This window comes from Cenococcum geophilum (genome assembly GCF_001692895.1).
Source record: "Cenococcum geophilum 1.58 unplaced genomic scaffold K441scaffold_53, whole genome shotgun sequence".
In the NCBI taxonomy this organism is placed as follows: domain Eukaryota; kingdom Fungi; phylum Ascomycota; class Dothideomycetes; order Gloniales; family Gloniaceae; genus Cenococcum; species Cenococcum geophilum.
The window spans coordinates 905697-919440 of NW_027137611.1; the positions used below are offsets into that span (position 1 = coordinate 905697).

General features: G+C 37.7%; 1 protein-coding gene across 1 annotated transcript; it reads left to right on the forward strand.

Moving 5' to 3' along the window:
- Positions 1 to 8033: 8033 nt before the first annotated feature.
- Positions 8034 to 12626, forward strand: K441DRAFT_699588 (uncharacterized protein; the record flags this gene model as incomplete). Its single annotated transcript, XM_067653171.1, has 7 exons — positions 8034 to 8062; positions 8117 to 8949; positions 9000 to 9174; positions 9374 to 11071; positions 11138 to 11220; positions 11366 to 11779; positions 11830 to 12626. 7 exons carry the CDS (start codon positions 8034 to 8036, stop codon positions 12495 to 12497), a joined length of 3900 nt encoding a protein of 1299 aa, XP_067499300.1. The 3' UTR covers positions 12498 to 12626.
- Positions 12627 to 13744: the final 1118 nt, after the last annotated feature.

Below are 13744 nucleotides of genomic sequence, written 5' to 3' on the forward strand. Positions count from 1 at the left end.
AGGTCTCTATTATTTTTATATTTAGGCTTTTATAGCTAAGGCAGGCGTTCTATACTTTAAAAGGGTCTTTATAAATAGAAGATAAGTATTTAATTATTTCTTCTTTAGAGATAAAGGGGTCTATTAAGCCTTTAGTGTATTATAGGCATAAATACGTCTAGGTATCTCCGCTAGTACGGCCGAAGATATAGGCTATTCTGGCTTAGGCGTTAGGGAAGTAGTTTATATTAACTTTAAGCTTATCCCGTAATTAAAGCTTCTAATTATTAAATATAGGGTTGGTTTTATCTGTAAGTAGTAGGGGATCTATAACCTTTGCCGACCGCTTTAGTGCTATATAGGCCTTAGTAGATTTACTAAGGCGCTAAGATAGGGCCTAAAGGACTATAGTAAGTCTTTAGTTGTTTAATAATGACTTACTATTAAATACAGGGGTATCTCTGGCTTTAAGCAGCTCTTATAGTCGTTTAATTTTAGTATTAGCTATTGCAAGCTCCGCCTAGGGGGTTAAAACGTTAATTATTTCTTTATCTAAAGTATTTAAGGGTTCTGCAGCTGCTTTACCTGCTACTATATTTTATGGCATGGTGGTAGGGGTATTAAGTAATTCTAAATAATTTCTTTAGGGGTTCTAGTCTATACGTATCTTATAGGTTCTTTCCTTAGGGTTTTTTTCTCTTCTTTTAGGTCCTGTCCTTATAGTCCTAGTAATATCCTTAGGGTCCTACTCTATGTTCTTATCCTATTTATAGTCTTATAAATATATTTAAGTTTATTTTTAGGAAGAAAGAATAGAGTAAGCTTTAGATAATATTAGTGACTTAGTTAATCAAGATATAAGCGCGGCAAAAGGGACGCGCAAGCCTATATAATTGGATTATCTATAAACAAGAATCTAAAGCTAAGGAAAGAAAAGGAGAAGAAGAGTAGCGCCATTCGATGTTTTATAAGATCTTCGCGTCACGTAACCGCAATATGCGGCAATCTGTGGCAACTTGCTAGTGCGAAGTTCTGCTAAGTTCTGCCAGTGCCGTAATAAAAACCTTATCTCTATATATATTAATTAAAGTCCATATAATAAAGCTCTAAATTAAAGCTTTGGGTTAATTGATTAGCTTATTACTTATAAATTCGGGTTAAAATTTTTGTTAGGGAGTACTAACGATCTGCATATTATAGTAGGTATAACAGTAGACGTGTTGCTGCGGTTAAGGATTAGGTAGGGAGGACCTTTTTTATATATACTTAGGGCCCTAATGTCTCTATGGTCGGGGTTGATCAGCGGCTCGATTAGCGGGCGTCCCTTAATACGCGTATATCCACAGCTTGGCGCTGGTGGCGCTGTAGATATCCCTTGCATTAATAGAGTCCGTAGGGTTGTACGATCAAGAATACGAACTTCCTCGCGTCAAGATGAAATAGATAACTTTATCAATTAAATGCACTACCAAAATGGTGCGCAACGATATATCCAATGACATAGACCTTGTGCAGCCTACTTAATATATTATTCTCAAAAATCGGCTCGCAAAAAAGCTACCGCTAGAACCCAAAGCACTGCTTTATTTAAGAACTCTCGTAATGCAGCAAAACGATTGACCGCCTAAATGTATGGCTTATTGATTGGTGCGCACGGGCCATAACTCTACGGACGTTGTTATCAATGCAAGGGATACTCGAATATGTGCCACGTGGCTGGCTAAACATATTATTTTCTGGCTGACCGACAATTAACTTAGACCGTCCGGTCGAAGTTCTATAAAATTTCAACTACTACCTATATAAAAGACAAGCAATACACAAGCTTTAGCTCAGTAAGCTACTAAAACAACAGTACTAGCCAAGCAGTCGGAGTTCCTAACGTTGTGGGCTTCATCGAGGATGGAGGCAGTGTATTCTGTCAACCGATAAAATACGTCCGATTTGGCCTCGCCAAGAGGACCGGTCTTTTTAGGCCAATTGGGCGTCGACACATTCACACCAATGCTCCCGCTAGATCAGGTGATGCACCCGGTAAGGCATATTTTTACGGCCTCCACGTTAGAAAGCTCCTCGTAAAAGCTTTTTCAAACCTAACTACTATCTCGCTTGTTCCGAGGCCTGTAGGCATGACATCAACTTTCTTCTCTTATTAGAGTCTTAGGCAAATACGATACCTAGACGATGCGACACCTACACATGAAAGCGAAAGTGACGCAGCCCTAAAGTATGCGCAGCCTTATGCCACAGACTCTTCAGATTAAAGTGTTGAAGTGGGTTCCAGTTAGCATGTATTGCTTCTTATTAAGTAGAACCTCTAACACTCTTCTATATAATTATCGCTTCCCTACCCTCTTAGAAATGTATACTTAATAAAAATAATTATTAAACTATACCTATTTTAATAGGTTATAAGCCCGGAGACGCTTCTATCACATAGCGACCTATATACTACGTCTTAAGATATACCTTAGATATACGTACTTTAGACATTTTAAATATACGTACTCTAGACACTTTATACTCTAGACACTTTAGATATACACACTCTAGACTTTTTAGATATACGCACTCTAGATACTTTACACTCTAGATACTTTAAATATATGCACTCTAGACATTTTAGACATACATACTCTAGACACTTTATACTCTAGATATTTTAAATATACGCACTCTAGATACCTTAGATATACGCACTCTAAATATTTCAGACATTTAAATATACGCACTCTAACTTAAATATACGCACTCCAGAAATTTCAGACATCCTATTAATTAAGATTAGCTTTTCTTACTATATCTTAGTTGCTTATTACTATCTGTTAACCTTAAATTAGGTTTTCTATTAATGTCTTAATTGCCTATTACTATTACTATTCCTAGTACTATTATCATTGTTATTATTATCGTCATTAGTCGTTAAATCCTTAGCACTATACTAAATACTAAAAAGGTGATAGTATATAAGCCAAAGAACATTATTTCCTACCTTTTTACTAAAACACTTGCTTCTCTCTTATAAGTTATTATAGCAATTAAATACTCTAAGTCCAATATTAATCTCTCTAATATTTAGACACTTAAAAGCCCTATAGACCACAAAAAGTAGAAGAAAGATACCAGGTAGTAGCTAATTAAAAATAACTTTAATTTAGATGCTTTAGTTAACCTAGAAGCCAAACCAGCTATAAACCAACCTTAAGTTAAGAGAGACGCTTATAATAAATTTGTTAAAACTTATTAGGCGGATCTTAAAGCTTAAAAGAAAAAGCAACTTAAGGGAGTAAACTGTATTTTTATAACCTATAGCACTCGCAAACAGAACCTTATTAAAGACTATATTGAAATTAAGGATATAATAAAAATCTTACACGCGGAATTTAAGCCAAAAGAAGACGCGATATACGCTAAAATATACGCCAAATAGCGAAACCTTACTCTCGTAAACTATAAGAACGTTAAAGAATACGTTATTAAATTTAAGGAAATATACTTAGACCTTAAGACCTAAAACTATACTATAGACTAAATAGACCTACTCTTTAAGTTTATTAATAGTCTCAGTCCTACTTTTAACGGCTAGTAAAAATCATTCTATCTTATATACTCCCTTACTAATAAGACCCTTACTCTCTTAAAAGTTTAGGGCCTTACCCATATATAAAAGTAATTTATACTTTAAAGTTAACTAGTAGCTTTCTAAGCATATATAAATTAAGCCTCTTACCGCTAGCAGCACTACAATTAGTAAGGCTAATAATAATATAATAGACCGTATTATAGGCTATATAAACGCGCTAGCTACTAGGAAGACAGATATTAGATCCTTTAACCCTACTTAAAGGAGATCTAGTAAAAGGAAAACCCTAAAAAAGCCGTAGAGATAGATACACGCTCTACTTATAGAAGGGACTTTAAAAAACAATAAAGAGCCTATTAGAGTAACTCCTTATTAGGATCTATATTATTACCTATAGCACTATTAGTAATAACAACAAATGGCAAGCCTCTTACTAAGTTAAGGCAATATGCAGAAATAGCTATTTAATTAACTATAGTCTAGTAATAAATAAGGTGGCTATAAAAGCTTTAACTCTATAGTAAGCTAACTAGGCTATAATTATACCTTAATAATTATGGCCAAAACTCCCATATTTCTAATTATATTAGATATTCTTTACTATAAATCCATCCACTCTTATATTATCTTTTATTTATTCCCTTTAGACTCTTTATAGCCAGCATACTATTCTTCTTTTATAGTCTTTTACTGCTTATATAAATCGCCCTTTAACCTTTACTATTAGTATAGAAACTATTAGCCTATATATATAACCTATAGAAGAACTTACGCTACTTTACACGTAACCTACTTCGCCAACTATACCTTATTACCTATTAGTGGCGGGTTTCCTATATTATTTGCATTCCTCCTCACTCTTACACCTCCAAGCTTACTAGACAACTTTATTTTATAACTAAACTAAATATTAACCTTTTCTCTGCAATTATTATTAATACTAGGTATACTTAGCACATATTTTAATTAAGAGAGCTATTTATTACCTATTAAAATCTTCAAGCTAATAAGAAGATTATTATCTTTAGAATTAGAGAAACGTGTCTCTAGTTAATAGGAAAGGGAGATATATACCTAAGACTTACAGTTCTAAGAGTTAAGAGAGAGCTTATTCTTACTAACGTTCTTTACGTCCCTAATTTATAAGCTAACCTAGTATCTAGTTTATAGCTTATTAATAATTAAGTTTATCTTTATCTATCTAACCTTAAATACGATTTTCTCTACAACTTAGAGCTTATAGCTTACGCATTTTATAAGTCCGGCCTCTTCTTTTTTTATACTTAGGCCAACTATTAAGAAGGGCTTATAGCCTTTATAGTTGGCTATTAAACCAGCTATATATTATATAGCAGCTTATAAAACCCAGCCGAGAGGTTATAGTACAAAAGGCTTAGTTATATTAGCCCCTAGAACTTATAAAAGCTCTAAAGAATGTTAAAAGGGATAGACCTCACTCACTTACTAGACCTTTACGACTATACCTATAAAGCCTGCCTACGTAGTAGAATGCATAATATTATATATTGGGATTCTCTTATTAACTACGATACCAAGCCTTATAAAGTTATATTCTCTAATATTAAAGGACCTATAAAAGTAGCTGGCTATAATAGATTGAGATATTTCGTTACTTTCTAAAATAGAGTTAATAAAATAAGCAAAGTCTACCTAATAAAGTATAAGGCTAAAGTCCTATTCTATTTTTAATAATATTAAGCAAAGGTTAAATAACAAGGAAGTCTTATCTTACGGCTATATAGTGATAGTAGAGGAGAATATCTTAAATATGCTTTTTAGCTAGAACTTACAAATAAGGGAATTTAGTTCTTATACTTAACCCTAAAAAGTTAATAACAAAATAAAGCCTTAGAACGACTTAATCGCACAATATATAACTAAGCCTTTACCTTTATAAATAATTACTCACTTCCTAAGAACTTCTAGCTAGAAGTAGTTAAGCACGCTAACTTTATATAAAATATCCTCCCTATTAAATTGTTGGAAATATAGACCCCCTATAAAATAAAGTAAGGCGAAGTCTTTAATTACTCCTAAATTCACACCTTTAGGTATAATGTCTGGTATAGGGCCAGCAGTTAGAAGAAGTTCAGCTCTTATATAGATAAGAAGGCAAGATTAGGGAACCTTATTAGCTTTAAGGGTAAATATATTATTTAAATTCGAGATAAAGAGATAGGATAGCTTGTATATGCCTTAGCTATTTACTTTTAAGAAACTGTTTTAATAGTTCCCGGTAGCAATAAGCGTTAAATTTAAGAATAATATATTAAATACGACTCCGATACTCTAGATATTAACGCTTAGTTTAAGGGAGAAGAAGCTCTATCTAATTACGCTACCTAACATAAATAGCATTAAGAAGAGAAACAGCTCCTTAAGAAAGCTTAAAAATTAAAGCGCCTCGCTACTAATAAGATACCCCTATAGAAGTTAAAACGTCTAGTAGCTACTAATAGGCCTTAACTACCTCTTAAGTATCACAATTCTGTTAACATTAGAGAAAACCCGCCTATTATAGCATTCTTAGCACTTACCTACTTCTTAACCCCTTCCTTTAAACACCTCTACGCTATACTTAGCAACTTCCCTATAGCTAAACCTTATAAGCTAAGGTTATAGAAACAATCTACCCTTAACGTTAATAATAATAAATAGTACTCCGCTAGCAAAGACGAAATCAGCTCTTATAAAGTAAATAATACCTAAACACTTATTAACCGACCTCTTAATTATAAAGTTCTTAACGCCTAATGGGTTTTTAAGCATAAGCGGGATAATAAAGGAAGGATTATATAATATAAGGCAAGGTGGGTAGTAAAGGGTTATAAATAACAAGCTAGGGTTAACTTTAATAAGACCTTCGCGTTTATTATAAAACCTATAAGCTATAAAGCGCTCTTTATTATTATAGCTATATAAGACCTTAAGATTAAACAAATAGACATTAAGACCGCTTTCCTTTACGGAAGCGTTAAGGAGAAGATCTACGTTAATTAACCTAAAGGTTTTAATAATGGAACTAGACGGGTTTATTATCTAAATAAAGCACTTTACAGTCTTAAATAGTCGCCTTAAGTTTAGCATTAAACGCTCTTAGAGTTCCTTATAGATGCTAATTTTAAACCCCTTAACTTTAACTCTTTAGTCTTCGCTAAAGGTTCTATATATATTACAGTCTATATTAATAACCTCCTACTTATTAGACCAGATATTATTAATATTAAGATTATTAAAGCTTAACTTAGCGGACGCTTTAGTATGACTAATTTAGGCCCTATTACTTATTACCTTAGTATAAAAGTAACTTAAAATTAATAACTTTGTAAACTACGGCTTAGCTAATTCTCTTACCTTAAAGAGGTTATTTATAGCGCTAGTCTTTAGAACTGTTCCCCTTACCTTATACTAATAGGAACCTCTTATCTTTAACTAGCGGCGGCAGATTATTAGGCTAACTCTATATTTAAGACTTAATACTAATTGCTAGTTGGCACCCTAATATACGCTATACTCGGTACTTAACCTAATATCGCCTTCGCCGTCTCCTTTATTAGTCGCTTTGCTTCTAATCCTAATAAGTCTTATATATAAGCTATTTTTTAAATACTTTCCTACTTACGCGGCATACTTAACCTCTAACTTATCCTCTAAGGAGAGATATAAGCGCTTTAGGGGTTTATAGACTTTAGCTAGGCAGATAACTTGGAAACTTAAAGATTAATATTAGGATTTGTGTTTAATATTAGAAGCGGTACGATTAGCTAGTCCTTAAAGCGCTAACCTATAATAACACTCTTAACTTACAAAGTAGAGTATATGGCATAGATAGTTATAGCAAAAGAAGCTATTTAGTTACAACAACTCCTTTAAAAACTATCTCTAACTAACAAATCCCCTTACACAATAATTATTTACGCCAATAATTAAGGTGCTATTACTTTTATAAAAGACCCTAAGTTTTACGCTTAAACTAAGCATATTACTCTCCAACATTACTTTATTTAGGAAAAGGTTATAGACAGAGATATTAAGCTGGAATATATACAAACAAGTTAATAAATGGCTAATAGTTTTACTAAGGCGCTACTAAAAGATGCATTCTATACATTTAGAGATGCTTTAGGTTTAAAGAGATATTAACGTCTCTTATGACCTTCATATTGTTACCTATATTTAGCTTAAAGGGGGCTATTAAAGTGGGTTCCAGTTAGCGTGTATTACTTCTTATCAGGTGGAACCTCTAACACTCTTCTATATAATTGTCACTTCCCCACCCTCTTAGAAATGTATGCTCAATAAAAATAATCATTAAACTATACCTATTTTAACATAAAGACCTGCTGATCTACTACGAACATCAATCTACGAGCGGCGAGCCGTAGCTCGATATAAAATTCGCCTCGCGGCCTCATCCTTAAACTCTGTCGTAGTGCACGTCCCGTTAACAATGTCTACGACACAGCCTAATCCTGAAAAGTGCGTGATTCAATCTCTAGATCCGTTTTATGCATCCTTGCTGAGATAGAGCAGTGGTATTGACTCGGCAGTTTCTGTATTTTGGAAATCTTGCCGGACATTTGAAGCTTCGCTAAGCGATACTGATAAAGCCTTCTTCGAGAAATTTCAATCGCCGCGGGAGATGCTCAAGCAGATCAAGCATGATGTATTGAATCACAAAATTCAGCGATCTACTATGGCGAAGTGTGCTCGTAGGATCGAAGTAGTCAGCACAAAGTTTAGCCCTTTTTTTGGGATTATCGACATTTTCGTCCAAACGCACCCAGAATACGCCGGGATATTCTGGGGTGCCATCAGACTAGTTTTCCTGTGGGGAAGCAACTTCACTTCATTTCTGGAGAAAACCTGTGAGATGTTCGAGTTCATGGTCCACGCTCTACCTGCATACGAAGACGCAGCCGAGGCGCAAACCAAGCTTCTTCAGAACAGGCTCAGCGCTAGAATTCTGGACGCTCTCTCTATGGTTTATTCTGATATTCTTGAGTTCTGTGCGCAAGTGTGTCGAATCCTCTCACCCGACCGAAACTTTTCCAGAAAGGCAAAGACGATTTGGAAGTTGTCTTGGACTCCTTTTCATATTCAATTTGGAGGCCTCCTCGAGAGCTTCAAGAAGCATGCACAAATCTTTAAGCTTGAGGTGAAAAGCTATAATTATCGATTGACAGTGGAAAATAATAGAAAGCTCGATAAGTTAACCGTGGAAAGTAATAAAAAGCTTGATCGATTGACCGTGGAAAACAACAGAAAGCTCGATGTCCTTTATGAGGAGCTGAAGAATTTAAGGCTCTCATCCCAGAATACCACGAATGGTGAGGCCATTAGCCACCAGGGGAACCTTCCAGATGGTGAGTTCAGAGTTATAGCTTCAGGGCTCTCTATCTCACTCTTGGAACAGACGAGAAAGCAGAGAAGATACAGCAGACAATCAATGCCGTGAAGACTTGGATTAAACCGCCAGAATGGCAAGACATATACGAATCAGCTTCAGCGCGCCGACTCTCCGGCACAGGAGACTGGATATCGCAAAATCGCTCTGTAAAATTTTGGCTCTCGAGATTGGAAAGTGCATGGTCAGAGGGAACTTCTCCAGATCCGAACTTTCTATTAATTAAAGGTTTATTGACCGGAACCTCTGGCTTTGCAGAACTAATGTCGGGTAGGAAAGCCGGGATACGGGAAAACAATCCTAAGCGCGGCCCTTATCGACCAGCTTCAGATGCTGCCAGATCAGTCTGGAAAAGCTTTTATTCATTTTCACTATTACGACAGGCTGAGAGCATGGAGCGGAAATACTGAAGCTGCTGGGGCTCTCCGGGCCTGGCTCGTTCAATTAATCCACGCACATCAAGATGAGATTGATGAAGAAGCTCTTGGTGCAATGACAATGTTGATGAGGAAAGCAGGAAGCGGCCAGCAGCGTGCGAGTGGAGAAGAAATAGTTGCACTCTTGAAGTGGTTTCTCTATCGCTATCCAAGGACTATTATGATCATTGACGGGGTTGAAGAGACCGATAATCCTGACGAATTCTTTCGCCTCCTAAGTATTCTTATGTCCGACCCCGTCCTCCCCGCACCTTCAGAAGCTATTGACGGAACAGAGAATCCCGCAGCTCAGGGATTGCCCTTAAAGAACCCTCTAAAGTTAAAGTGCGCGGCGGGAATTTTGGTCTTTGCTCGACCTAGTGTCTCCGTTCCAGACAACGTGATCTGCGATGAAGTCACATTTGATCGAAGTCTCAACCAATACGATATCGAGTGGTACTTAGAGTCCAACATGCATGACATAGTCGGGAAGGGTTTCCTGGGAAGGATGTCTAAGTCTGAAGTCGAAAAGACCAGCAGATTGATCGTCAATCGCGCTGATGGCATGTTCCTCTTCGCAAAGCTTCTAGTAGAATACTTGAAGACTGAAGGACTTTTTGTCACTCAGAGAAAGGAGGTCTTAAGGAAAGTGGTTCTTTTTGAAGGACTTGAAGAGCTATATGGAGCGATATTGAGTACTCTACAGCGGATCCTTCCCCCAGAAGCTAGAAGGAACCTACAAAGAGCATTTGAGTGGACCGCCGAATCCTTGGCACCACTGCATTTCGACCAACTGCAGGACGCTATAAGAGTTTCGCAAGGCCATCCAATTTCAGTGGATGATATAATACCAAACTTTGAGAAACAACTGGGACGATTTTCAGGAGCCCTTTTAGAACCGACGTCTTCTGGCAAGGTCACATTCATTCACAGTACTTTGGTCGACTACCTCTCCGAAGATCGATCAGAACATAGAGAGGGAAACAACCACAAACACGAATTTTATCTCAATCGACAGCATACACGGATGAGACTTGGACTTTACTGCACTAGTTTCCTTTCTCGGATCATTCCACACGGCCCTCTAGGAGGCCAGTCTGACATTACGCCTTCTTGCGAGGCCATAAAAAGCCAGTTCCCAATACTCAATTACATGGTGAAGTACTGGACACCGCATATCGAGCAGTCTATCGCAACATTTATCGATCACAGGGACGAAGAGACTGAAAGACTATTAAATGATCTTATTACGGAACTGCACAGTTTTTCTCTCAGGAAGAAAGCGGTTATGACCTGGATTGAGGCTTGTTGGTTGTTTCGCATCGTCCCAAGCATGGATTTTATACTAGCGGGTTTTCTTGAGGACTGCTTTCGAAGATCTTGGTCCAAAGATCTTCAAAACTTGACCACTGATCTCTTGGAGCTATCCAATGATGTGCAGAAGTTGAACCAGCGATGGGATCATGTGCTGTCTGCGCAGCCTAACGAAATCTGGGAACCAAGTATACTCACACTCTCAAAATCACGGTTCTGGCTTGAAACAGACAAAGCAAAAAGCCGGGAGCTTACTTCCGTCACAAATGACGATCCCATTGTTATTTCTCTCAAGTCTGAAGTTTCCACAAATGGCCTCGAAGTCGGCCAAGTGAACCTCATCCCGCCACGGTGAGTTATAGCCTCCAGCTAATCTCAGCCCAGATTAGATATATTGACGTATAAGTAGTGATTTAGGTGTCCGTCCAGATCAGTGCAAAAGTTGCAGAGGAGAAGGCTCTTTGTCCAAAGACCAAACACCTCGAATCTATGGTTGGAAAGTAAGTTTCGAGGCATGGTCTCTGTCCACAAAGAGGGTACTCTTCTCCGCACGCTTCGATTTGAACCAATATGAGGTTGGCTCCGATATACAAACCTGTAAGGAAGGGCATTGTTATCCCTGGACTACTATCAATGTTCCTCTAGCTATAGCTGGAAACCTCCGAAAGGTCCAGATCTCCAATACTCTTCTCACCATCTTGGATCTCGACCAATCCATTGAAGCGGAGAACGCGCGCGGATGTTCTTTTATCATCGATTACATCGATCCTTGGCAGGACCTTCGCCGAGAGCGTTCAAGTAGAAATCCCGTTTCATTTGTTCGCGGTACTATGTTTAGCCCCCTGAGCAATTTTCTACTGCTTGTTGACGCACACCACGGACTCGCTATTCTTAAATTTGATAAAGACCAATGCACCATTTTCTCCCGCATAGAAGGTTTTGGTATCGAAGACAAGGAGGGTTATGTGTTGGCGCGTCATGCCTGTTTCCACCCTTTCCTGCCGATCCTGGCGGTGGTCCGGTTCAAAAACGTGTCATTATGGGACTTTTCGCAAATCGGTTTGTAGCAGTCACAGCTCTATTATATTTGCTTCTGACATGATCTTTAGACAATCCAATGGTATCGATATGCTCTCGCGAGCTCGAAGATCTTCAGTTCTCGACGTGTGGAAACTTCGTCTTCGGTTTTGATAATAGTAGAGGAGTTCGACAATTCATCTTTTTGGGTATTGCAGAGGAAATCAGCAAGCTTCGTAAACATAATCTCATACAAGCACAAGCGAACAACTATGAACAGTCCATATCCAGCCTACTCAACGATTCTATCTCTCAGGACGCTACACCGAATAATTCACAAAAGCCGAACGCCGTTGTCTTTGGCAAAGATGCCCAAGGAGTTGCTTCTGCATCAATGCTTCGAGAATTTCACGAAGAAGGCACCTTGCTGCTTACCACTCTTCGGCAGGACGGAATAATCCGGACTGAAACTCTCTCTCGTTTGCCGAAAGACTACAAGCTCACCGAAGCAGTTGTAGCAATGCCATCGGAGGACGAGAAAGAAAACATATTTCGTATAGTTATCAATGTGAAGCCAAAGTTAAGGCACAGTATATCCCCTGATGAGAAGAGATTACCGGTTGTTATAGAGCGCAAGAGATGTTCAGTGCCAACCTTCGAACGTAAGCGGAAGAGAGGGCTTAGCGCGGGTCAGAATAAGGATTTACGCATCCTTAAAATCCTTAAAGATGGACGTAAGAGTGAGGGCGAAGGCGATTAGCGACGTTATCTGGTACCATATTGTTTATGGAGGCAAGAAGGAGCAAAGTTAATGGTGTACAATTGTCTACAGAAAGTCATTGGTCGATTTGGCGAATACGAGACCAAGCTACCACCATTCAATGCAGGCAAAACTCCTTAGTACGATATGGCTTCTGCAGCCGAGCGTATCGTAATATCAATGGTATCGTTGTATTCAGGTTTTGTATGTAAGATACACCAAAAATCAAAATTATGGTATATATTGTGTATCTACATGNGCGAAGCCGTAATTGGGCGACTGGCTCTACCAAAGAAAAAGGTAATCGCCACTTGCTTAGTGTTTTGAAGCCATCGGTCTTAAATTCGACGATTGTGCCTTAATAGAGTTACAATAACCTCTCTATTACTAGCTTTTTGTCGTTCCCTATACTGTTAAAGGGTTCGTAAGGCCTCTAGCGCCTTATTAAGCTTAATTTAAGGTTGTTGGGCGTTCTTTTTATCTGTTTCTGCATCGCGATCGGGTCCAGCATAGAGCTTTTAGTAGTGGGCGCGTATTTTCTAGCGTTTAAAGTTAGAGAATCTATAACGACGTAGCCTCTTAGAATTTCGAGACCTACCCATAATTAATAAGGTAGATTTAAGTATAGAGAGTAAGATCTAAGGCTTAATTTAACAGATTTTGATAAAAGTTAATGGCTAAACTTGCGGTAAGGTAAGGCTAAATCCGACAAATTAAAACTGGTTATACCGATTTTGGTGGAGGCACCTAACGATATCGTGAAAAGTCAGATTATCGTTAATTACACCCAAAAAGGCTTAATTAGGGCGTGTAGATCGTAATACCAATGGTATCGTTATATACCCGGTATCGTACTAAAGAGTTTTGCCTGTATAGTATATCAAAAGAAAAGAAATCGACAGGAGCATCCTCCCGAGGTTATTTCGGTAATATGGGCCCTATATTGCATGGGGTACTCTACCTCAAAAATACTACTTAACGTTACCTCGCTAAAAACTATTACTACGCCTTATACCCTCGGAAGAAGCCTTACCTAAGGCCTTACTATAATACTATAGGATTACAGGAGGTCTAAATATATAGAGTTTTAGAGTTAAGCAACTAAGCTCTAGTTAGCTTTTTTAACAAATTAATATAAGCCCCCTCTAGGCACGTTATAGAGATAAAGCCTATAAGTTAAAGTACCTTAGGCCTATATTTAAATTAGGATATCGAGCTACTTCAGCACTTAATAAAGGTAAAAGGCC